General features: G+C 48.2%; 1 protein-coding gene across 15 annotated transcripts in view; it reads right to left on the bottom strand.

Moving 5' to 3' along the window:
- PTPRT (protein tyrosine phosphatase receptor type T) overlaps window positions 1-24,876 on the bottom strand; it is a 1,098,035-nt gene that overhangs the window by 658,944 nt on the left and 414,215 nt on the right. For all 15 annotated transcript variants that reach the window (XM_082361692.1, XM_082361703.1, XM_082361700.1 and 12 more), the window contains exon 6: window positions 15,897-16,071. In XM_082361692.1, the coding sequence (XP_082217818.1) occupies window positions 15,897-16,071 (175 nt within the window). The remainder of the gene's footprint in view (window positions 1-15,896; window positions 16,072-24,876) is intronic.

Raw genomic sequence — 24,876 nt, 5'->3', positions numbered from 1 at the left:
TCTGTTCCTTACTCCCCAGGCAAAGTAAACATGTGCAGAACAATACAATCTTCCAGAGGTGTTTATTAGCAAAGGCTGGGCATCTCTTAGAACATGTTAGATATGCTGCACATTAGTATCATTATCATTCTTAGTAGTGACATTTTGCTGATGATTCACTGACGCTCTAATAAGGGTGAGGCAGATAAGGCAGAATTTGGGAGCTGCTACTTGGCAGTGGCCCTGGGAAAGCTTAACACCTCTTGCCTGGGCCCGACTGGCTCTAAGAACTGGGATGGAGCCAGCTGTGACTGGAGGAGAGGGAAGAGGCTGCAGCCAGCCCAGGACAGACCCTGCAGCTGTCCTCGGGACCAGGAGGAACTGGAGAAAGTGGCATCTCATGGAAACGTAAGCTCATGGCAGGGCCAGGACTTACACCCAGGCCCCCTGACCTCCTAGACTGAATTCCCGCTCTGCCCACACTAGGAAGGAGAGCAGGTTAAGATGGTATTAACTTTTTTTTTTTTTTTACATATTTAAAAAACAGAAAACAAAAAAACCTCAATGTTTATTTTTATTTCTTTTAGGCTGAAGCTTAACTCCAAAAATAGACAGTCCTTTTCAGTAGCCCCGTCATTAGCAGTTGCTACAAACACGATGTCCCCCACGCGCTGAACTGCAGGAATGACACTTGAAAAGAGCAATTAGAACAGAAGTCTCCTGAGAATCACGATGAGGCCCGCGGCTGTAGGTCCTGGTGCTCGCCTCTCCACAGGGCGTGGCCAGCAGCCAGGCCTCCCCCAGGGCTTCCTGTATCTCCAGGGGGGCCACCCACACCCCGGCATCTGCCTCTCCTGTGTGCCTGAGTATGTGCCTCCCCTAAGAGAACTGGGGGCCACTCAGCCCACCAACTCCACCCTAGCTGTATGTTCTCAGCCAGGTCACTGAACCTCTCTGAGTCTCTGATTCCTCACCTAGAAAATGGAAATTGTAATAATTTGGGGTTATTTGGGCCATCTTCATTTTGTACGTGTTAAAGAACTACTTGATTTCATGCAAGCAGCCACTAACAGAATTCTTCCTCAACACAGTGAACTTGGGAGTAAAGAGATGAACTGGACACAGCCCTTGACTTCAGAGACATTACAGTCTAGCAAGGGTCCCTGTTCAGTGGATAGAGATTTGGAGATCCCTAACCTCTTTTCTCCTCCACTAGAACGTACGTTTTTGGATCACAGAAGCCCTGTCCCCATATAGCTCTTTGGTGTATCCCTCGTGTCTAGAAGATTCCTGGGACATAGTAGGTGTTGAATGAATATCTGCCTCATTGATCAATCAATTAGCACAGCGTCTGGAGACAGCACTGTGCAGGTCTATCTTTGTAACAGTGATTTAGCCAAATAGCAAACGGTGCTACTTGCCCTTGATCAGAGAGTGCTTGTAGGAAGATACGAATGCCACACATCGGTGTGGCCTCACCCTGTACCCCAGGTATCAGAATCGCGCAGCCATTGCCAACAACTCCATTGGTGTGGACAAGGCTGGTGTATGTAACAAGGTATTGAGAAGCAACAAAAGGGAGAGACGGAGAGTGCAGGAGTCAGAGGCAATGAGAAGGGAGGATAGAGTGGGAGAGAGGAGGGTGGGGAGCGGGGAGAAGGGCTGTGTTTTCCAGGAGGAAATATCCTACCAAGGACACTGACCAGCAGGGCAGACGGAGCCGAGTTACCCATCTGTGACCTTCTGCAAGAGAGGGTGACAGGCAGGGCTGGGCAGACACTGATGGGAGGAGAAAGGATGATGGGGGAGTGGAGAAAGGACGACGGGGGAGTGGAGAAAGGACGACGGGGGAGTGGAGAAAGGATGATGGGGGAGTGGAGAAAGGATGATGGGAGAGTGGAGAAAGGATGTCAGGAAGCAGAGGCACAGAGGCAAAGACCAGAGCCACCGAGAGGGACTGCACTCTGGGATGGACAGACATAGATAAATAACTTGGTTCTGAGCACATCTGGTCCTCAAATGGCCTTGCAGCTGTGTGAAATTCATTAAAACAAAAGAATTAAATTACATCACGGTTATTTAAGCCGGAAACCAGGGGGCCCAGATTGTAGACCACAACCTACCAACAGCCCTCAATCTTCAGAAATCTGTAGGAAGCCCACTGGGGCGGGGCACACACGATGGGAGCCCTGCCCGTGCCCTTCTGATTCCTGTCTGCCCAGAACGCCTCTTTAGGGGCAGGGCTCCTGCCCCACCCTGCATCTTCCTGCAGAGCCTGGACTCCTCACACCCCGCCCCGCTGGCCACAGGGCTGAGCCCCTGGCTCTGACAGTTGGGCACATGACCCTTCCACCTGCCACTGGGTGGAACAGCTGGTGCCCCACTGGCTACTCAACCCAGGCAAGGATGATCACAATCCTTTCCCAGGATGCCCAGAAATGGAGAGAAGTAAACTCCCTTACCCTGGAGTTCGTTAAACTAGAAGGCATGGATCTGGAGCTGTCAGCCCTCGACTTGCCCCCAGCACTCCCCATGAGCATGTACAAGAATAACGTCAAGGACAAACAAGCAGAACAGGAAGTACAGAGGAGACGGAGCCCTGGGTCCACCATTCAAGCCGTGACTTGGCTCTACACATAGGCAGCTCTGTGCCTGGGCGTCCCAGGGACATAAGCCAGTAATCTCCCTCTGAGTCTGTACCCAGTTAAGAACTGGGTTGCTGCCCCTTACCACTAAGAGGGTCCAGACGGAGAATGGTCCTCTATCTCCATCCTCAAGCTCAGAGCAGCCTCTGCTGAGCCCTCCTGCTGTTGATTATGTCAGTAAGGCAGGCCAAGAATGAGGGCGTGGGCAGGGCTGCGGCCTGCGGAGGCCTCCAGACCCAAGGCGAGGATGCGATCCTTGCTGGCAGTGAAACGGGCCCCGCTTCTGAGATGCAAAAGAAAGGCCAGGGGAGAGTCATGCACCTGCCAGAGGGAACTAATCCAAAGCCAGTGGGGGAATAACTGGCAAGTAGGACTGGCAGAAACGAGCTGTGCAAACAGGTCCCCGGGAACTGTCTGCTGCCAGGTTGCTGAGCCTCTGAGGAAGCAAGAGAAGGGAGGGGCCAGGGCAACACAGCAGCAGGCCAGAGCCTTCAGAGAAGGTCACGGACACCAAGAACTTCTGCTGGGGTGGCCAGAGCACGTGCACCTCATGTTCCATTCGGGGACATTCGCATTTCTGTGTTGTAACCCCCTTCCCTTGCCCTAAATCCTCAGAAGTGCTACACCACCAAGAACGTGTGTGTGTGTGTGTTGGGAAAAGGATGAAGAAAAATTAAGGAAGGGGACTTCCTTAATTCCTTGGATGGTGCAGAGCAGACAGAAGGTGTAAGAACCGAGGGGTAATTGACATAGAAAGCCAGTGCGAATGGAAACCAAATAGTTAGAAGTTACCACAATATGAGGCCTTAGGAACATGCAAAAATTAGAAAGAGAGCTCATTCTACCCAAATCCCAAAGGGCAGGATTTCTATTGGCACACAGGCTGCAGATAAACTTGGGGTTAGGGGAGCTCTTCTCAGGTCCAGCCCCAGGAATACCTGGCATGGGCCCTCTGTGCAAAGACAAATGACTATCTATGAGCTGCTTCTTTGGGGCTTCTGGAAACACAGGGTAGCCCACTGATGACATTGGGGCCCAGGAGCCAATGAGGAGTCCTACATTCCTGGCTGCATAAGGGGGCGGGGGGAAAGGTGATAGCTTGGGGCTTAGGCCATAAAGGTGGAGTCCCCAGGCACAGGCAGTAGGACCAAGTCCACACTCAGCAAACTTCCGGGTATGGGTCAGGGCCTGAAGGTGGGTATCCTGCAGTTTCCTTCATCTCTGCTTATTGCAGAAGTCAAGGAAGGAAATCAACAGAGCCTAGGATTCAGCAGAGACAAGAGAAGATGCCTGGAAGAGTCACCCTTGTCCCTAGGCCTGCAAGCTGGCTTGGTCACTTAATGGACTATATTAGTCTAGCGAGGGGAAGAAAGGTGAAGGGCAAAGGGGTGGCCAGCTCAGTACTCCTAAAAGAAAAGTCGCAGGGGTCAGTACAGATGTGCTTGCGGCTGCAATGCTCAGAGAGAAGGAACAGCCTTCTGACGAGTCAGTCCCGATGACACCGGGCAGAAAGCATCAGCTAACTCTGCTTGCTGGGAGGCCTGATTCCATGACTGCTGGGCTCCCACGAAATGCCGAGTGGGAACTATGGCACAGTCCTGATGCTGTGGGTGTCTGCCCACCATACGGGTAGACACTTGAGAATGAGGTCTCAAAGCCATCAGGCAGGAAGGGCCAGGATAATGGGCAGCAACTCCCCCCCCACATATGCTGGATTAGTCGTGGCTGGTTCAGGTACTGCTCATTCACGTCACAGCCCAGTGAGGTCATGGGGTGGGCAGGGGTGGTGCTGGGCTCCACATATCATTCAGAGACCCAGCTTCTGTCTGGAGGTGCTGTCTGCCTCAGTGCGTGGTCTCCAGTGTCACAACAGGAGGGGTAAGATGGGGCTCGCACATGGGAGATTTTGTATACGTCTGGCCTGGAAGGGGCACGTATCGCTTTGGCACACATTCCTCTACCCCATCTGGAGGCGGGAGTCTAGGAAGTGTAACTTTCCTGCCCACCCAGAAGGAAGGATAAATGGTACGGAGAACAAATCACATTGTCACATGACTTTGAACTTCCCCAGCTAGTACGAAGTAGGTCCCACTCTGTGATTTCCACACTTGATTTCACTGAGCCTCAGAAAATGTAAGGCAAGCAAGATCATTCGTTCCCTTTTACAGATGGAGAAACTGAGGCTCGGTCATGTGCAGAGTTTAATCCAACAGCAAACAGAGCGAGAAGTCTGCCCCAGCCCCACCGGCCTCTAAAGTGTAGCCTCACCGCCTCTCCTTAGGAAGACCATTTTCAACTGCTTGCAAAGACACAGCAAATGTCAGTCCTGTCTCACGGGGGCGTCCAGCAGTTCCCCACTCACGTGTGTGAGAGGTGAGAAGAGCAAACCACGGAGCACATTTTGCCGCTGATAAACTCAAACCGGAGGCTTTCCCTCACCGAGAACAGATGATCAGCCACTCTGCCAAAAAGTGTCTGCTCCACACCGCCAGGCCGAGTTCCATCAGAGAGGAAGAGTTCCATTTATTCAGCGGTAAGCGAGTCACATCTGCCTCTGGATACACATCTAAAGCAACAGGCCTGCTACTCTGATTAGTAATGAAAAGTTGGAGCAAGCACATTTCATTTAAAAGAGAAGGGGCCAAATCCTAGCTCCATTCTCTACCAGGGTCCAGGAAAGCATAAAAAAGGAGGATCATATGCACTTAAAAACAACAACAACAACCTTTAAAGAAGCAAAGAAATCCACCTGCCTACGTGGTGGGAAAACTAAAATTTTACACCACTGCAGGAGCCCCATGATTCTGTAGAGCTATGTCATTTGTTTTTCATACTATTTTAGGAAGGCATTCTATTGTTTGAGGGGGAATAAGTTTGAAACCCACCTGTAGAATACACCTTCTCTTTTGACAAATAGGGAAGTTGAGGCCCAGAGAAATGGTCATTCAAATCTAATTAGCAGCAAAGTGGAGGCTCCCTTCCTTCTAAGATAAACCTCACCTAAGCCCTGGCTCTGAGTTCCCTGGATTAGGATAGCAGCACATCTTAGATGGGGCGTGAATATGGGAGTTTAAAAACAATGCAATGTGGGCATAAGGAACCCCACTGATTACATCGGAAGCCCACTGTCCACGCCCTGCCAATTGCTGAGATACTGCTTTCTTGGCATCTGCCTCCTGCTAACTGTTCCACCTTTGTTTTTTAAATGTTTAAACATGTTGCCACAATTTTTTCATGAAGATCATTTCTTTTTAAAAAAAAAAATTTATTTATTGATTGATTTGGCTGTGCTGGGTCTTAGTTGCAGCACGTGGAATCTTCAGTTGCAGCAAGCGGGATCTAGTTCCCTGACCAGGGATCGAACCCAGACCCCCTGCACTGGGAGCACGGAGTCTTAACCACTGGACCTCCAGGGAAGTCCCTTCATGAGGATCATTTCTAAATGACTTGTGATACTTGCTTTTGAAGTGCACAGTGCTTTACTCGACCCCCTCTCCCCACCCCACCCATCCCCATTTGGGATCACTGGGCTCTACCGGTAGGTAGACTGACTTGGGTTGAAGAGGCAGCAAGCTGGGGGAGTCTAGGCACAATGACAGCTCCCATGGCCCGCTGGGCTGGTGTGTACTGTTCACTGGGACACCCTATTCTCACCAGGTCAGAATAAACCAGAAGTCAAATGTCAGAGTTTTTAGACTAAGAGACCGGGGATCAGAGAAGCTGAATCATTTCTTCACAGCTAATGTCACCAGCTCTCCCTTCTTTCTCCTACATCTCATGCCCCACCTGGCCAGAAGTCCACAAAACTGCAGATGAACACCAGAGCATCAGGGATCAAAAAGTCTCCCCATGGGGAGGGGTTTGGGTCCGAGTTTCTCAACCTTGGCACAACTGGCCTTTAGGGCTGAGCAGTTCTTTGTTAGGGAGGCTGTCCTGTGCATTGCAGAAGTTCAGCAGCATCTCTGGCCTCTACCCACTGGATGCAGGTGCTCCCTTCCCAGGTGTGACAATTAAAAATGTCTCGGGACATTGCCACAAGTCCCCTGGTAGATGAAATCACCCTCAGTTAAGAACCACTGGTCTAGGCAGAGGTTGTAACATTTCAGAGGCAAACTAGGCACCAGTGAGAAGATAGAGACAATGATCTAGAGCATCCTTTCCAAATCTGGAGCCCACGGTTTAACTGAGTGCAACTGAGCCTGAATCTTAGGTCCTCAGAAACAATTTTCCATGTCTATTTGTCACAGAATAGAACATGATGGAAAATTAGCATTAGGAGGGTCAGAAAAAAAATGTCTTAATTATAATAGGAATAGGACAGACATTGGGCTATGAGACTCTAAGTAGGCTGGGTGATCAGGCTTCAGCATCCTCACCTGAAACATGGCAGCAGGTGAGGGTTAAATAGAACCTCACGTGAAATATCCAGGGCAGTGTCTGGCATGCAATAAATGGTCCACAAATGTTAGCTTACGACAGACCTTACAGCTCATTCCATATCCCAGATAATTCTTCCATTTGAACACAGGAGGTTAATGTTCCAAGTGAATGAGGGTTTAATGCAGTTGCCGTTTGATTTAATTTCCAAATGCGTTAAAAGCATTAATGCAACCCATCAGCATGCAGCTGATGAAGTAGTCAAAATCATGGAAACCAATACTTGTCAGGTTTTATTTATCCACGTTTACATTTTTTTTTTTTTTTTTAAATAAGCTGTTCTTTGTGCCCACATAGAATACAATATACATAGATATACCTCAGTTCATCCCCCCACGCCCCCCGCACACACACATATGCTCAAGTAAGTTTCCCACTTTCCTCCCGGCTGTCATTTTTCTCTTCCCCTGGAAAACTAACAGTGACGTCATCCAAGAGTGAAGGAGTCCAGGGCTAAGACTGGGCAGCTGGCAGATGGGGAGGATGGAGAATGATAAAGACAAGCATAAACACAGGGGCAGTTAGTTCACAAAGGATGAACAGAGCCATGACCCGCCCCCAAATCTAGAGAAGCTGTGCTCTTATTCCAGTTTATAATTAAGGAGTCATGGAATGAAGTTCCGAATTCACATAGCTAACACAAGGCAGACCGGGATTTGAACCCAAGACCTACACGATTTGGAATCTACCAGTGCTTGCCAATAGCAGTTGTGGTTAAAAAAAAAAAAAAAGGATGCAACTCACTAATAAAAGTTAAGACTAAGAAAGACAAAAACTAAGAGCATCAGGATATTTTTCCTACAGGGAAGGAAGGCTACACAGACAATGTCAATACTGAGGTTTCTCTGCAATAGCATCTTCCAGGAAAGCCGAGGTCAGACGTGGGGTGGAGGGAGGAAGTGGGTACGTGTGACGTAAAGAGGTGTTAAACGTGCAGACACAGGTTGAAGCAGGTATACGCCAGTCGGCAGGACTCGGGAGGAATACAGAGGGCTCACCTCGAGGCAACCGTTCCCTTGACAGCCACTGAGGAAGGCCCAGAAGCTTCTAAAAGGACCATCATAATGGCCACAAGGTAGACTGGATAAGTAGTATGATGCTGGCAGGTCAACTGGGACCCCAAAGTTGCAACCAAAGCAGGACAAAGGGAGGCCATAGGAGGGACACAGGGAATTAAAAAGCTTACAGCTTCCATAATTAGGAAGAAATGAATAAGGGAAAAAAACAGTACTTAAAGGAAAAGATAAAAAAGAAGCACCCAGAAAGGACATGGAACTTCCTCAGAAGTAGGAGAAGAACCTACAGTTCACACAATACTGAGAACCTCGAGAAGGGAAGGAATGGGGAGGAGCGTGCAATGCCACCGCCTGCTCCTGAAGTAAGGGTCTGAGAACTCCCCACTGGATACAGCCAAGGTCTGAGCACCTTCTGCACTCCAGGTACTGTATCAGGTGCCATGGACCCAGCAGGAAGCAAGACCTACAGAGCTTCTTCCTTCAAGAGCATGCGTAACTCAGAGATGTGAATGACCATGGCGGGCAGTGATAAGGGCTGGGAAGGAAACCACAGCCTAGTACAATGGCACAGAGTCACAGGAGGGAGTGTGGGCACGCGGAGGCTCTCTGAGGAGCTGATGCCTGCGCAGAGACCACAGTGGACCAAACAACTGAGCCACACAATCGTCTGGAAGAAGAGTATTTCGGGCCAAGAGAGAGGAGCAAGTGAAAAGGGCCTAAGGTCAGACTTAACTTGCTGGGGTTCAAGGAAGAGGAAGTGGACCGGCGTGGCCAGAGAAGAGAGTGAGAGGGAAAATATGGGGCGGGGGGGTGGGGTCAGAAATCAGAGACAGAGGCCAGATCTAGAGACTGCATTAAGAAGTTTGCACTTTACTCTGAGGATAAGAGAGGAGCTAGTGGAGGGTTTTAGGCAAGGATGCGCCATGATTCAACTTGTTTTCAACCTATCACTGAGGCTGCTGCATAGAGAACAGACCTCGGTGGCGCAGGAGTGGAGCAGGCAGGAGGCTGGCAGAGTCATCCAATTGCAAAGAGATGGGGGTAGGTCCTGTGCAGTGATGGACAAACTGTGTCCTGGGAGCCAAATCCTGCGCTGTGCCTGTTTGAGTAAATAAAGTTTTATTGCCACACAGCCTCACTCACTGACATCTTTTCTAGGGCTACTTCTGCTACAACGGCAGAGCTGAGTAGTTAAAACAGAGCCTGGATGGCCCACAAAGCTGAAAACGTTTACTACCATGTCCTGTGCAGGAATGGTTTGCCACCTCCTGGTCTAGGGTGTGGACAGGAGAGGTGGTGGGGATGATGGGGCTCCAGGCAGGCTTAGGAAGTGGCGTTCACAGGGCAGAGGCCGGATTCCAGTCCAGGCTCTCTGACCACTGAGCCATACAGCCCCCAGCTCTGCTCTGCCTCTGAAGGCTGGCAGAGAACAGAAACGATTCTGATGGCACCTCTGCAGTGCTCCAGTGGCTGTCCAAGCTGAAGTGCTCAGAGTGGTCACTGGCTTTGCCTCCTCTCCTGGCATGCAGCCGTCCTCCTAGGCTGCTCTCACTGATGGGACAGGGACCAGCAGCCCTGGTCATCTCGGAAGGTTGTAGATGCTTTCCCAAACTGCATCAGTTGTCCCACCCTTTGTATTTCCTCAGCTCACGCCTGATCACAGGGCCTACCATACTGGATTTTGTAAGAAATGTGGTACAGAAGAAAGAGCCTGAGCTGAGGCACAAGCAGGCATGGGCTGGAATCCCAGCTCTGCCATGTATCAGGTGTGTGACCTTGGGATGACTGTCTAACCTCTCTGTTCCTCCACGCCCTCATTTGTAAAAGGGGGATGCTACAGCACCTGTATCGTAGGGTTATGGATAGGATTAGTAAGACAGTATAGTAGGCGCCCAACACAACTAGATGACCACGCATTACAGGTTTGCACAATTCTTCACGCTAGACCGTGAGCTTATCACACTACTTGACACACAGTTGGGGCTCAATCAACTATTAAACAAATGAATATAAGAACAAGTCAACTTCTCCAGCCATGCAATCTTTAAACCAGAGGCGGTAAACTCAAAGGCCTACAGGAACCAGACTAGTGACGTGAGCAACATGGGCCAAGTGAGGACAGGGGTGAGCTGTGGAGCACATGCCCCAGAACAGGGCAGACACACCAGCCCGCTGCTGCCACTCCAGAATGCAGGCTCAGTGCGGCCAAATCAATACAACTTCAAGAGGCATTTAAGTATCGGAACAAGTGTTCAAAGTCAAAAAGACAGTGCAACCTAAGGAAAGCATTTCTGCAACCAATTTGGACTAGTGGGCTGCATTTGATGACCCCAAGCCCATTCCAGAGGAAAGAGACCTTAAGATGACTACGTTTAAATTTCCACAGTACAAGAAGCAGAACAAGGAAAAATGGACACTCTATTTGGTCAATATCCCCTTAATAACACTAAAATGTGATTATTGTTATTTACAGATATAACTGGGTGGGTGTCTACTTTTACTGGGATCTATACATATACTGTCTCCCTCTAATAAGGATCCAATTAGCTATATTTACCCTCACTGAACAGATGAGGAAACTGAGGCTTGGAGTGAATATATAATTTGCCTGAAGACACAGACAGCTGGGGCCAGGACTGAGACTGAAACTTGGGATGTTTACATCCAAAATCCATGCTCTTGACCCTACCCAGCTGCCTTGATAGGAAGTCATATCAGTACTTAAATCAGAACATCTGACTCTCAGCACCAGTACTGGATTTCTTCTAGGCACCAATCTGCATATTGATAAGAAGGTTCTGAACCCGTGGTAGGTTGTTAAATGGAGTCAGAAGGCAAATTTAAAAATCACCACCAACAACACATTTTTGATGAGTTAGAAAATTTTCATCCAGACCACATCTGCATTTTTGAAGACACCTATGTCTTTGGGATAAACTAAAACACCTTGAAATCGAAGACGTTAAGAAACCCAGAAACAGGGAGAGAATTAGTGCATTTATGAGCACTGGTCTGGAACAGGTAGGTTGAGAGTCCAGATTGTCGATCGAGCAAAACCTCAGTTACAGGGTAATCTAATGTATACCCAGGTACATTATCACAACTCAATAAACAGTTCTTCGGAATTAAGTTATTCCAATTTGCTTTCATTTTGATCAGTGTGTTGCCCTGAGAATTTGATATTACCTATACTCTAATGAGGTGGCATCTCTGAAGCACTGATGCTCACCATCCCAGGATAATACATGAGCCACAAGCCAGCCAGCCATAAACACACCTGCTTAGGGAAAGAGAGACCCGGCCTGAGTCTCCACCTTCCACGGCTTGGCCCAGCACAAGCACCTGCCACAGATGTCACCAGAGGGGCCTCCAGCTCCTGGCATCCTTGGGCGCTGAGGGGTCCTGTAACCTCCCAATCCCTGCATGGTCCGAGTTCTGAAGGAATGATGCCAGGCAGACGGGGCCCATGTGGTCAGGCGGCTGGGCACAAGCAGGACCAGCTACTTTTCTTCTGGTCCAGAAACCTGACTCACCGGAGGCAGATACAGAAGGGCACCCAGGGAGTCTCATAACCCAAGTGTTCCCAAGTCCACATGTTGGCCCCCTCTTTTATATTCCTCCCTCCCTTTCCATATGCTCAGCACATGGGGGAAAGTGCCAGTCCCCTCTTTTATATTCCCCCCTCCCTTTCCGTATGCTCGGCACATGGGGGAAAGCGCCAGTCCCTTTTTGCAGAGGAGGTCTTAAGGGATCTCTCCAGGGCCACACAGATCGCAATCAAATCCGCACCTGGGCCAGGTGTCCTGCCCCACCTCCCACTCAGGCCGTCACCACCTTTTACTTCCTTACAGGGGAAACCCCACCCACCTCAAGTCATTTATTTTATTTAACAAACACTTATAGCTCAGTGGGCCAGGCACTCCTCTAAGAACTCTTACACCCACCGTCTTATGTAATCCTCAGGACACACACCCCTCAGGGAGGTAATGCTCTACCTCCACCCCCAGATAAACCAGCTGAAGCTGGGAGAGGTTGATGTTCAAGGTCACTGAGCTGGGATGAGAAGGGGCCAGGATTCAAACCCAGGCATCTCAGCTCCAGGGTCCTTTCCTGTCTCTGAATTGGAACTAAACGGAGGAAACCTGGAAAAAATGCTGCCCAGGGATGGTCTTCTTCCTGTGACCCTCCAGTGTCTGTCAGCTCCCTGCCACTCGGCCCCCACCATCTGTGTGATGTGTAAACCAGGAACAGGAAATTCAATTTGGGGAGCAGCCCCATCCCCTGGGAGAGCGCTTGGCCCTTGAGAATAGCCGTCTTTCTCAGATTTTCTCCCTTCCCTGAAAGAAGGTAGATTTCTATTTTTTCCGTTTTTTTGCTGTTTGTTTTTAACAAGTGCAAATACTTCAGTATTAAAGTATTTAAGCATTCTGGCTCAGCCACAAGAAGGGGCTCTAAGACGTGAGTGAGTCATTCTTCATAAAGCACTTTCCCCCCAGTGTTCTGGTTTGCTGCCTTCAAGTGGGTTCCTGGCCGCACACTCCAGGGTGACAGTCTTCCTTTGGTTGCTGCGCCTCTGGGTGCCCCCTGTCTTTCACTGTCTTGTTTGGCTTGGGTACCATTAGCTTTTTATGAGTGAGTGAGTGAGTGAGTGAGTGAGTGAGTGAGTGAGTGTGTGTGTGTGTGTGTGTGTGTGTGTGTGTGTGTGTGAGAGAGAGAGTGTGTGTAGGGAAGGGTTAAATCCATTTCTCCACGAATCTGGCAGTTAGTATCCCTCTCCAGAAAGGTGGGGAGTGGTGAGAGGGTGATGCATGAGTTAAAAGGGCAAGTTAGCAACAGGTCGGGGGACCCCTGTCATGAACCCTGTCTGCTATCTGGACGTTTTCGACACTGTTCATGACACCATGCTACCATGTGCTGACAACGCCACAATCCTCAGGCCCTCCAGGTGTTGCCAAAATAGCATGATCTAGCTCCTGGTCCAATCCTAGCTCTGTCCCTAAGGACCTGTCTCTATTTCTCCACCTGGCTGTGACTGTTCTCACAGCCGTAAAATGAACTAAAATAAAACCAAGGTGCAGAGCCACAATCAGGACCACATGAGATCGCGGATGTGAAGGGACTTCTACATTCAAGGGGTCCAGCTTCGAGCTTACCACCAACTGAGTATAAAAAGGAAAAAAACGCCAGTGGGAAGAAAAATGGGCACTAAAAAAAATGTGATATTCCATAAAGGATTTCAGTAAGGTATAACAAAACAGGACCCGGTCACCAGGAGCACAAACCCACCATCGCCCACCCTGAAGGAGACCTCTGAAGGAGACCATCCAGTGCATCCCTTAAAATAGAGCAGCAAGGGCTGGGGTGGGGAGGGGACAGAGCAATGTTAGCTCCTGGATTGTACTGACAAACCTGGTCAGGGCACCACTCAGTCCAAGCTGAACTCTGGCCTAGGACACACAGCCAACAAAGGATAAACCGCAGTCCCAGGACACACTGGCCACCCCTCCAAATAAAGGCCATGATGCTTCACCATGGAAATCACATCCTCTGTCCCAGAGCCCTCTGGATTTGGTTTCCCACACCTCCTTCTCCACACCTGGGGACGTAAGACTAAATGAAGCGTTTTCTGGTTCCATTTGTCTGCGGGTGAAAAGTTCAGAGCCCTACACTGGCCCCCTAGTCCTTCACCCTATGCAATCATTACCAACTCTGTGTCAGGCATGGGCAAGGTGCTGGTGAGACCGGGGACAACAGGAGAAAACACTGTCCATTCTCCGGGTGGGGAGGGTGGGCTTCCTTTCCAGTGTGGGGGGTCACCATAAAAGAGTATGTGTAGTGAGTGTTCCAGAGGGCACAGCTCAGGGGTTACATATTCACTATCTGAAAGACCTGCAAAGGCCACTTTATCCCACGAATCCATCTTATGGCACCAAAAAGCCAAGATACGAGCCTAATGGGATCAAAATGATGGTTTCTTTTATATATAATGGCACTCAATGTAAACTATTTTAAAGATGATTTTTTTTTCCTGTTAGTTGTTCTGTTCGTAACTACCCAATTTGTTGATCTTCAGCTTAAGTGTTCATAGAATTACAGTGATGAAATGCATTCCTGCTGAGGCCAATAACTCCTTCACTTATCCACCATTCAACAAGCATTTTAAGGTTGAGCCTTACGGAACGACCGATTGTGCAGGTCAGAACCGTCAAACGCCGGCTATCTCAGATGGTTCAGTGTGCTCAGCACTCGTGCCAGGCACTCAGCGAAGCTCGGGGGACTGATTGTGAACCACGAACCAAATGGAAGATGCCCCAAATCCCACAGAGCTTATATCCTAAAGGGGGAGACGGACGCTGCCAAGTAAACAAAGAAAGAAAAATATATAATTTGGAAATGTGATGAGTGAAAAAGAGACAAGGTGATATAATAGAATGTGACCACCAGAATGGGGGTGGTCAGGGGAGGGTATTTCTCTCAGAGAAGACGGCATGATGACAGTCAAGCTGAGATCTGATTAATGACAAATGGGCAGCCATGTGAATATCCACCTGGAGTCAGGACAGCACAGGAGAGAGAATCCCACACACTCTAGGATTAGAGACCCTAGACTCATACTAGTCCCAGGCAACGTTACCATGACATGCGGAAGCAAAGAGAGGTCAAGGTTTCACACCAACCGATCCTTTGACCAAGGGAACCAACTCAGGATCCTCTGGAGGGTGGAGCGATGCTTTTACCTTCAAAACACTGGGTATCATTCTACAGCTAGCATTAAGACGAACAGCTTCATTATTTCATTCACTAAATTATGTTATATTAAAATTTTAATCGGCGAACATAACACTGGAAAATGAGAACATCCATACGCTGCTATTTTCCAGTGTAAGCTGTCAAACCTTTGTTTTCTTCTTTTGTTTATTTTTGCAAAAGCAACATTGCAACAAAAAGAAAAATCCATAAAGATGCTCATATTCTTTGGCCTACCAATTCTACCCCTAGGGAATTTATCCAAGGAAATAATCTGGTTTAGTAGAATAAAAATATTCTCTTCGGAAGAACTCAATTGAGGTGTGAATCGTTGCATGCACAAAGGAAAGATAAAAGAAAAACAAATACACCTGGAATTACCTAAATGATGACGGAGATTTTTAAAAATAGGATGATTCACTTGATGAAATAGCATACACCCATTAAGCACGGTAACAAAGATTATATAGTCTTTCAAAAATGAATGGACTATCCAGCTCCTTGAAAGAAGCAGAAAAGGAACAATGTGCATATTTTAATGGAAGAACATGTCAGTGATACCTCAAGGTGAAAAAGAAAATTGAAAAAAAATTGAATCAAAGCCAGTGGGGTGGGAGGTTATTTATGTCAAAAGTCCTTCTAAAATATTGTCATTATATCGAGTTTTCAATAAAAAATCCCTCAGAAACAACTGTACTCTGATCACTGTAATAGAACGCCACCAAAGCACAAGGACATTGGCTCACTCTAACTTTAAATGCAGATTAAAGCCAAATTTGGAGATGTCGTCTATGTTATATATCCCATAAGCTTTCATATACAGATCCTACATGTAAGACTCAACTTTGAATGACAATGTAATATTGCATGATTTCACAATAACTTCCTCTATTTTTTTTTTGATGTGTGTTGATGGCAAGAATTGGAAATCGTGTTTCAGTCTACGGAATGGGTGTAGGAACACCAGATGAGAAAACGGGGGAGTCTTAACTCCTCCCACCATGCAAGGATGGGGCCAAGGGATCCCCGTGAAATCAACCACCTGGGGAGAGGCACGGGTGGTGGCACTCACCTTTCACAATCAGCTCAGCGTAGTTGGACACACCAGAGCCACCGTCAGAGCGGATCACACAGCGGTACTTGCTCACGCTCCGCTGGGTAGTGTCCGCCACACTGACTGTCGCCGAGAAGCGCCTGTGGTTGACCACGCGGGTGACCATGAGGGCCGTGTCCCTGCCATTCCATTGCTACAGGACAGAGGAAGGGAAAGAGACATCATATTATCACACACCCCTGAGTGACCCCAGCATGGAAGTTCCACCCGTCCCCACACCCCTGGGGCCCATGACTTTCCATAATAAGGAGTCTCCATTGCTGGTTTCTGCAAGTGATGTGGTTCAAGAATAAACTTTGCTAGTGAGCTGATTCAAGAGGGTGGATGCCTGGCCATAGGAAGAGAGGGCACAGCCGCTTCCAAACACCTTGGCTCCTTGCTCATCTGCACTTGGGGTTGGCGCTTGGCCCCTTAACCTTCCTCCCATTTTCCTTCATCTCTTAAGCAAAACCCACAGGGTTTCCTTAAATGCAGACTCAGGTAAGTTAGTGAAGACACAGCCCACAAAGTGATAATAAACAGCTGGTGTCCTGGTACACCACCCACAGGCTCTGAGTCCCCCCCACAGGGACCAATCTGTCCCTCCAGGTAGAGTGAGGATGGGGGCTTTTCAACACCTCTCCTCCTTGGCATATGCTTCTTCCTCTGCCTGGTGCCTCCTGTTTCCCTGGAGATACTCCCTCTCCCTTAAACACACAGGTTCAGCTCATTAGCATCTCCAGTAAGTGCCCCTGACTGTCACAACACCTTCTGGAAGCTCCTCACTCTCTTATGTATGGTGCAAACTTCCCACACATTTTTTCCTACAAGTGTTTCCCACTGTAGACTGTAGCTCCCCGAGGGCAGGACTTTGCTCTTTTCATTTCTAGCACCGTGCCCTGAAGCCTCCTGACTTGCTAAACATTTCTAGAATCAACATTTCTAGCACGGCATTTTTGTTTTTACCATCCTGAATCTTAGATGTGATACTCTGAGTTTGAATAAGGCCCTTTTTCACAGTAGCAAGTCACAATAACTGATAGGAAAACAAATGCAAGCCAAAACCATTTGTGCAGGCACTTTCATTTCTCTGGGCTTCAGTTTCCTCATTTAAACAATGGATCTGATACTGGTGTTTGCTCTATGGAGTTGTTGCGACGAATAAATGAGAAGGCATGTAAAACATTTAACACATGAAGGTATATTCTGGTGTTAGTGGAGCTCTCTAAATTAACCATGAAATTAGCCAGGTGAAGTGGGGTAAACTGGATAACAGCCCCTCAAAGATGTCTACATCCTAATCCCTGGAACCTGTAAATACATCACCTTACATGGCAAAAGGGACGCTGAAGATGTGATTCAGGATTTTGAGATGGTGAGAGATCCTGAATTATCCAAGAGGATTTATATGCAGAAGAGGAAGAAGGCCGGATGGCCAGAGTCAGAGAAGGAGATGTGGTGACAGAAGCAGAGGTCAGAGTGACGTGATTGATGGCTTTAAGATGCAGGAAGGAACCATGAGCTAAGGAATTCAGGGCAGCCTCCAGAAGCTGGAAAGGGTAAGGGAAGAGATTCTTCCCTCTCCTTCTCCAGAAGGAGCCCAGCCCGGCCGACACCTTGATTTTAGCCCAGTAAGACCCAATTTCTGACTTCTGATCTCCATAACTGTAAAGTAATAAATCTGCATTGTTTTAAGCCACTAAGTTTGTGCAACTTGTTACATCAGCAATAAGGAATTAACACAAACGGCAAAGGACTGATTAAGCGCAAAATATTAATTTTTCATAATTTTTCATGTTTAAATTTTATTTTGGTGTCTCCTCCAGTATTATTTAACTTTTCTTCTTAATGATGTCAGATTCCAGCAGAACCAGAGAGGATTCAGTGCCTCCCCTTGAACAATTTAGATTTTTCTGTTTAGCTCCCGAACCACCAGGCTTTCTCCCACGGAAGGATAGGAAATTGCAGGTTGTCTAATAAAATCTCTAGAAAATAGGCCTTTTGATAATCACACCTGTCATTTTGGGAGCAGACAACAGCAGGACAGGGACGAGCAGGAGGGCCCAGAGTCACAGTAGGAAATAGGGCTGTGATGGACCAGGGCAAGGAGAAATGGAGGTTAAGTTCAGAGAGATGAGCCCAGATGGAAGGGCAAGCAGGTGCTCAAGGTCAAGGCAATTGAGCAGTCACCCAGGAGCCCAGGAGCAGAGATCGGGAGGGATTCTAGAAGACCAGGAATGGATGGTGAGAGGCTCAGATGCCAGAATGTTGTGGCAACACGGAGAAGGGATTTAAGCAGAGAGGAGGCATAAGAAGCACAGGTGCCAGCCACTGTCTCAGCCCCAGAGAGAGGCAGAAGAGAAAATGCAAGGGAAGAAAACAAGGGGCGGTTTCATGAAGCAGGAAAAGACTCAGAAACCTAAGCCCATAGGCAATGAACAGGTTTGAGTGGGCACAGGGACGGGTGGTGCAGGGGAGATGCCAGGAGCCTGAAGTGGACCACAACCCAGAGGCAAATTGGGAGAGTAAAGCTTCCCAGCCATGACACCAGGTGCCAGGTAAGTGCGCAGGGATGCAGATGTTAGGATGCTAGGAAAGAGAAGCAGGACAGTGAAGGGAAGTCAAAGTCCTGGGAAAAGCCAGAGAGGAGCATGACACAGATGATGCACATAGAAGCCTGTGGAAAATTCTATCAAACCCTTAGGCCCATGTCACCCCTTTGGCTTGTTGGAAATTTTCTTTTGGCTCCTGTAATATTTTTCATCCATAAGTACATCCTTCCTCTGAAAGTTCCAGGCACACTTCCTTTCTTCTTGTGGCAAGTTTTTCAGAGTTATGTCTGTTGTTCTAAAATGAATCATCTTCTAGCCCCTCTGAGTCAATGAATCAATTGACTAAATTTCCCAGTGGGCATTCAGAAGGGTGTCTTAGGTTGGGCTCCCCAGAAGGAAGCAGAGTCTGAGACCTGGTGATTTACTGAGTGCTCTCAGGAGAAAGGGGATGAAGGAAAGGGTGAGGAAAGAAGCCGAGCAACGATGTGGTGGAAACTGGGGTCTGGCTTCAGCCTGACTCCGCGGAGCTCCAGAGCATGAAGTGTACCAGAGTTAATCCCACCAGGAGGCAAGGAGCCAGCTTCTGCACTCCACGCCGATCAGTCACAGGTCATGAGCAGGTGGGGGAGGAAGAAACGGTTCCCATTTGACCAAGGACACAGTTCTCTGGGGAAGGAGGATTTGTGAGCCTTTAGCAGCCAACATGCACAGTACCCTGTGGTTTTTGGCTCATAAAGGACACTTTAATCCATTCTACCCAGCACCTTCCTATCTCTATCTCCTCCTCCAGTATATTATACATAGGGTCTCCTGAAAGCCCATGAGCCACTGCCCTGAGATTTGCTGGTTGTCTGCTCCTGAATCTATGTTAAAAAAAAAGGGGGGCAGGGGGCTGGGAACTGATCTCCATAGATCATTGACAATGTGGGAAGCTCAAGTACCCCTGCAATAACACACTGCTTCCTCTGAAAAGACAATCTATCCCCCAGCGAATAAAGTTCCATAACTGAGTTTGATAAATATTTTGTTCAAAGTAATGGGATTTGTCTGAGCATTTATTAAGTAAAAGTCACATTAACGAACATGTCCGAGTGCTCAGTCTGTGCTAGGCACTGTGTTAACTGGCTTACACGATAGAATCCACTTCATCCTTCTAAAATCCCTAGGAAAGTACTTCTCAAAGGGTGGGTCCCAGACCAGCAACATGCACATTGCCTGGGAACCTGTGAGAAATGTTAATTTTAATGAGATTTCCGGGGCTGATATCCATTTATGGAGGCTGTTTATTGGGGTTGGTAGTCTGAGTTGTCTTTTCCCCTTTCCTTATTCTTTCATTAATCGCACTGGAAATGTACTCGTTATTCAACAAAACAGAAAATGAGAGAGTGTGGAATGTGGAAGGTATGATTTCAGAAGAATTTACAGGCTGGCGTTAAGATTCCAACAAAACAGCAAAAAGGGCAAAACATAAACACAAAGTCAAGTATTGAAATAGCATCCTTCAAGGAGGAAAACACGGTCAGCAGAGGATGAGCAATGCTTTTAGAATAGTCTAAAGCAGTGGTTCTCAAAGTGCGGTCCCCAGACCTACTGCATTAGCATCCCCTGGGAACCTGTGAGAAATGCACATTTTCTGGCCCCTCTCTGGACCTAATAAACCAGGAGCTGTTACGGGGGGAGCCAGGCCGTCTTCGCTTTCACAGACCCTCCAGGTGATTCTCATGGATGATAAGGCATGAGATAGGTCCTAAGAATATTCCTGTTTTTCAGATAAGGAAACTGAGGCAGACAGGTCAAGCAACGTGGTTTAGAATAGTACTTTTCAAATTAATGTGCATACAAACCACCTGGGGAATCTTGTTAAGAATGCAGACTCTGATTCCCTGAGTCTGTGGTGGGACCTGACACCCCCCTTCATCTCCAGCTAGCTCCCAAGTCTTGTCGCTGATGCTGGTCCATGAACCATAGGAAGAGGAGCAAAACCTTACGTGACTTTGCTGAGGGATGGAGTCACGATGTGGACCCAGGTGATCTGATTCCAGACACTGAGGCCTTAGTCACATCGCCCAGCTGCCAGCCAGTACACGACAGCGCACAGTTACCCTGTGACTCTGTGTGAGGAGGGTAGAGTGTGCAGTGTTCCAGAAACTCACTTTGCTTCTTCAAAGAACATCAAACGCCATCTTGCAGGAAATGACTGCTCCACAGAAAACAGTTTGGGAACTGATGTGATCTATGCCTAGCTTTCTAGAAACCTCAGGGGTCTCGAAGTCAGAAATATCTATGTAAGGAGGGGCAAAGCATCTTCCTGCATTCCTGGCTAATGGACTTTCTGAATATATTATTAAGGGGTGTCATATCTAATGTCCTATTAGGCTTGGGTGAGGTTTTCTTACCCCAACTCCATCAGTCTAAAGCAGCGGCTCTCAAACCTTAGCATGCATAACGATCACCTCCAGAGTGACTCAGTAGGTCAGGGGTGAGGCTAGTTAATCTGCATTTCTAACAAGCTCCAGAGTGACACTGATGCTGCTGGCCTTGTCCTCTGTCTCCAAGATTTGAAGGCTAATGTCACCTTAAGTCCCTCAGTGGAAAGAACGGGGCCAAATAATATCACGAAGCACATGAATGGAAACATTCCTTAAATCCAGGCCACTCCCTGAGGCTGAGCAATTGGTCACCGCACCAAAGATGCCCAGCCATGGGCCAAGGGTGTGGCACCCAAATCCAGCCCCTGCTCTGCGGGCAAAGCAGGAGTCCTGACCACAGGCTGACTGAATCCACTTAGAGGAAGGCTACGTGTTTTCTTTGCCCAAAGGCTCTGTCTGCCTGCCAGGCTATATGCCTTGGGGCTGCATGTGCCCATAGTGCGAACCTTTTTCCAGTTCATCCACCCAGGGGGGCACATGTGTTCTAAGCTGAACAAAGGCATTTTGTAGCCTAATCGGTGGTCCTGCTTAATCCCATTTTATACCCATGTCTCTCTCATTCATCATGGTAATAGTTCCCTTTGAAACCTCTCTTTTTTCTTTCTTTTTCATCTGCTTATCTCTCTCTTTTAAAACGACTCAAATTCCACCTTCCCTTAGCTTGTTTTATGTTATGTGGAATAAGCCGGCTTGGTTTGAGAGCACACACTCTTTACAAGAGTATGGACTGCAAATGCCCACACTTTAATATTTCTGACCCTGGCATATGTGCATCCTTCCACCCCCCTGGCAAAAACCTATCTTCAGGAACTATCTAGAAAGGAAGACAAGAGAAGCACCTGATGCCATGGAAAGCCTGCTGTTTTCATATTATCTGACTGACTATCAGGGTATCTATAATGGCCTCACCATTTTGCAATTCCCCATCCTCTCTGCTCCTGTGTCAGGACATTATTCCCTTCACAAAGACATAAGACACAGCTTGCAAAAATGGCTGTCATTATTTCCGGACATGCCGGAGTGCATGCCGGCTTGCAATTGATTTATAATCAGCAGAAATGGAAACATTACTGTCTTTAATAAAAGGAAACTGTGTGCAACTGACATTATGACTGTTTTACAGGAGATGTTCTAACACATGGGTCCTAGAAACCTTGCACGTGCTGATTTGAGCTCCTAGCGCAAGCGCGCGCACGCACACACACACAAGTAAAATGAGGCCAGCGTTTCCAGTTGAAAATTATTCTAATTGCTCCAGAAATCTCCTGGCTAGAAAATATTTGGTGAACTTCCCACAATTCATTCGTAATAAATATTCTTTTCATTTCTAGTCATACTGCATCAATGGCATGACACTTGGAAACTTGCTAAAAACTGGCCCATTGATTCTCTTAAGACCATATTTGCACCTCTTTGGCAATCTCTGAAGAATAGCTTTTGATTATTCTTTATTAAAAGTTAAAAGAAATAGAAGTGGACATAAATCATTTTTGATTCGCTGTGCTAAAGACCTCCCAAGGGCCCACCGCACGCATGGCTGACTGCCCATTTACGGTTGATTTCTGGGTTCAGAGTTCCTGCAGCGTCAGGAGGGTCCTGGCATAAGCCCTACAGGGAGCCGTCAGCCCTGAGCAAAGAGGATGAGCAGGGGGTGAAGGGCCTGCACACATGCCGTCGCCCTGTGCAGCCTGATGGCCCTTTGACTATTTCCAGTTCACCTCTCTGAACTCTGCTCACAGGCCACTTCTTCCACGGGCACTTCTCTGAGACTCATAATTCCTCCCCACTCTCCCTGCTCCCTATCTCCTCAGCAGACCCTTTTCCCCACTGGGAGCCTGGTCGCATGTGTGATAAAATATGTAACTCTGTGATTAGTTGCTAAATGTCTGTCTCTGCTGCCGAAAGGTAAGTTCCACGAGGGCAAGAATCAGGGCTGTCTTGCGCGCCACTCTTTCTCCCAGGCTCCCACGCGCTGGGGCGGGAATGAGCTGGGTCAATCCTGAAGCACATAAACGGGGGACGGGCTGAGGGAAGACAGGAAGAAAAAATAGCAGAAAGGAGGAAAGAATACGCGTGTGAGGGGACAGTTCCAGGTCAGAGGTGCCTACGGTCCTCGGAGAGGAGTTGCACAGGACGGAGGAGGATGAGGTCCATGCATCAGCTTCGGACGAATCTGAGGGAACCCAACCCTGTGCAAATCCAAAGCCCAGCTAGATTTCCCTCCCCTGGGTCGCCCTACAGGAGCTGTTTTTTAATCTGGGGTCCCTACAGGTGAAAAGAAGGAAAGACAGAGCATGTAGTAAAGGTGCCATGACTCTGTAAACACACTAAAACCCACTAAGTGGTAGACTTATTGAACTTTATGGTTTGTGAATTATATCTCAAAGGTAATAATAAAAGATTGGGGTATCCTAGGCGTGGGGGTTCCCCAGCTATGACACAGACCTGCTGTGTGTAAACCCAACCTGGATCCACCCTCACATCATCTTCACAGGACTTGGGGGCACAAGGGAAACTGTTGCAGACATGAAGCTTGTGCTGCCTGCGGGGTAATGAGTAATAAAGTCCTTTGTCTCTGACCCAAGAGTCTCGTGTCTCCTGCCAGCATCCATGCAACCATGCAATGGGCAGCCTAACCCCTTTGCTTGCAAATAAGGCAAATTCTCAGACTCTTCATAGTTGCTGACAGATGATGCCATGGAACCAAGAGGGCAGGAAGATTTTCAAGGAGGCAGCGGTCAGCATCATCAAATGCTGAAAGAAGAGCCAACTATAAGGAATAATAGTAATAATGGAGGAGGACAGGGGGAGGAGGGGGAGGAGGGGGAGGAGGGGGAGGAGGGGAGGGGGAGGAGGAGGAGGAGTACCACCGCCACCACCCCGCCCCCTGGCTTTAGCAACAAGGAAAGCACTGGTGACCTTCACAAGAGCCACTTCTGGGAAGAGGCAGGAGTTAAAGAAAGCCACATTGCAAGTGTAGACATCACATTTAAGAAATGTGGCCGAGAAGGGGAAAAGAGCTGTAAGAAGGCAACTAGAAGGGAGAAATTTTTTAAAAAGCCCAAGGGTGTTGGAATTTTGTTTGTAGATTTGAGAGACTCAAATCTCTTTAAGCACCTAGTACAGTGAAAATTAGAGGTGGGTAACTAGGTGATAAATACATGAATTTTTTTTTAATAGGAAGCCATCTGTATGGAAGGAAAGGCTGGAGTGGAGATACAGGTGGGCAGGGCTATGAGGTCAGCATGGGAGGATGAGCCCAGGACGTAGACATGGACCTGCATTCAAATCCTGCCTCTACTGCTCACGACCTGGGTAACTCTGACTCATTTATCCTTAAGCTTCAGTCTCCTCATCTATAAAGCAGGGCTACAAATAGCATCTACCTGAAAGACTGGTTGTGAGAATTAAATACATCCTATGTGTAACCACTCAATACATGCCAGCTGTGTTGAGTATCAGCGTGAATTTCTCCTTAGTATGTAGTTACAGGGTGACCACTAGGTTTTCAGCAGAAGCCCCGCATGGAAGGGACACCTGGCAGAGATGCAGGCAGGAGGGGGAGCTGGTTCCAGGAGCCAGCGGTAGCCCTGCGGGGAGCGGGAAAACAGGTTTACGGGAAGAATCTGCCGCAGACTGACACGTCTGCTTATCTCATCAGCCCTGGTGTGGTCACTGCTGTGCTGATGGCTTCCCAGGGCAGGAGCCTTTTCCTGCCAAATTAGGGTGTAACAACGCCCGTGATTTGTCTAAACACGTAGGCTGCCCCTACTGAGATCTGTGCAGAGGCTTTGGACACATGGCCTCATTTCTGAGACTCTTCGAACGCTATTCGTTGTACAGACTTCCGATGGAGTGAATCCTTTGTAGGGAGACCTGGAAGTCAGCCTTGGGGTGGGGCTGACAAGGTCTGCCCTGGAGCCCCTGAGGAGTGCATGGATCCCACGGCAATCTTCCGTAAAGACCAGGTGACACACA

The sequence above is a fragment of the Balaenoptera borealis genome, assembly GCF_965194805.1.
Source record: "Balaenoptera borealis genome assembly, chromosome: 16".
Classification (NCBI taxonomy): Eukaryota; Metazoa; Chordata; class Mammalia; order Artiodactyla; family Balaenopteridae; genus Balaenoptera; species Balaenoptera borealis.
The sequence above is the reverse complement of the archived record's forward strand: the minus strand, read 5'-3'. Positions and strand labels throughout refer to the sequence as shown.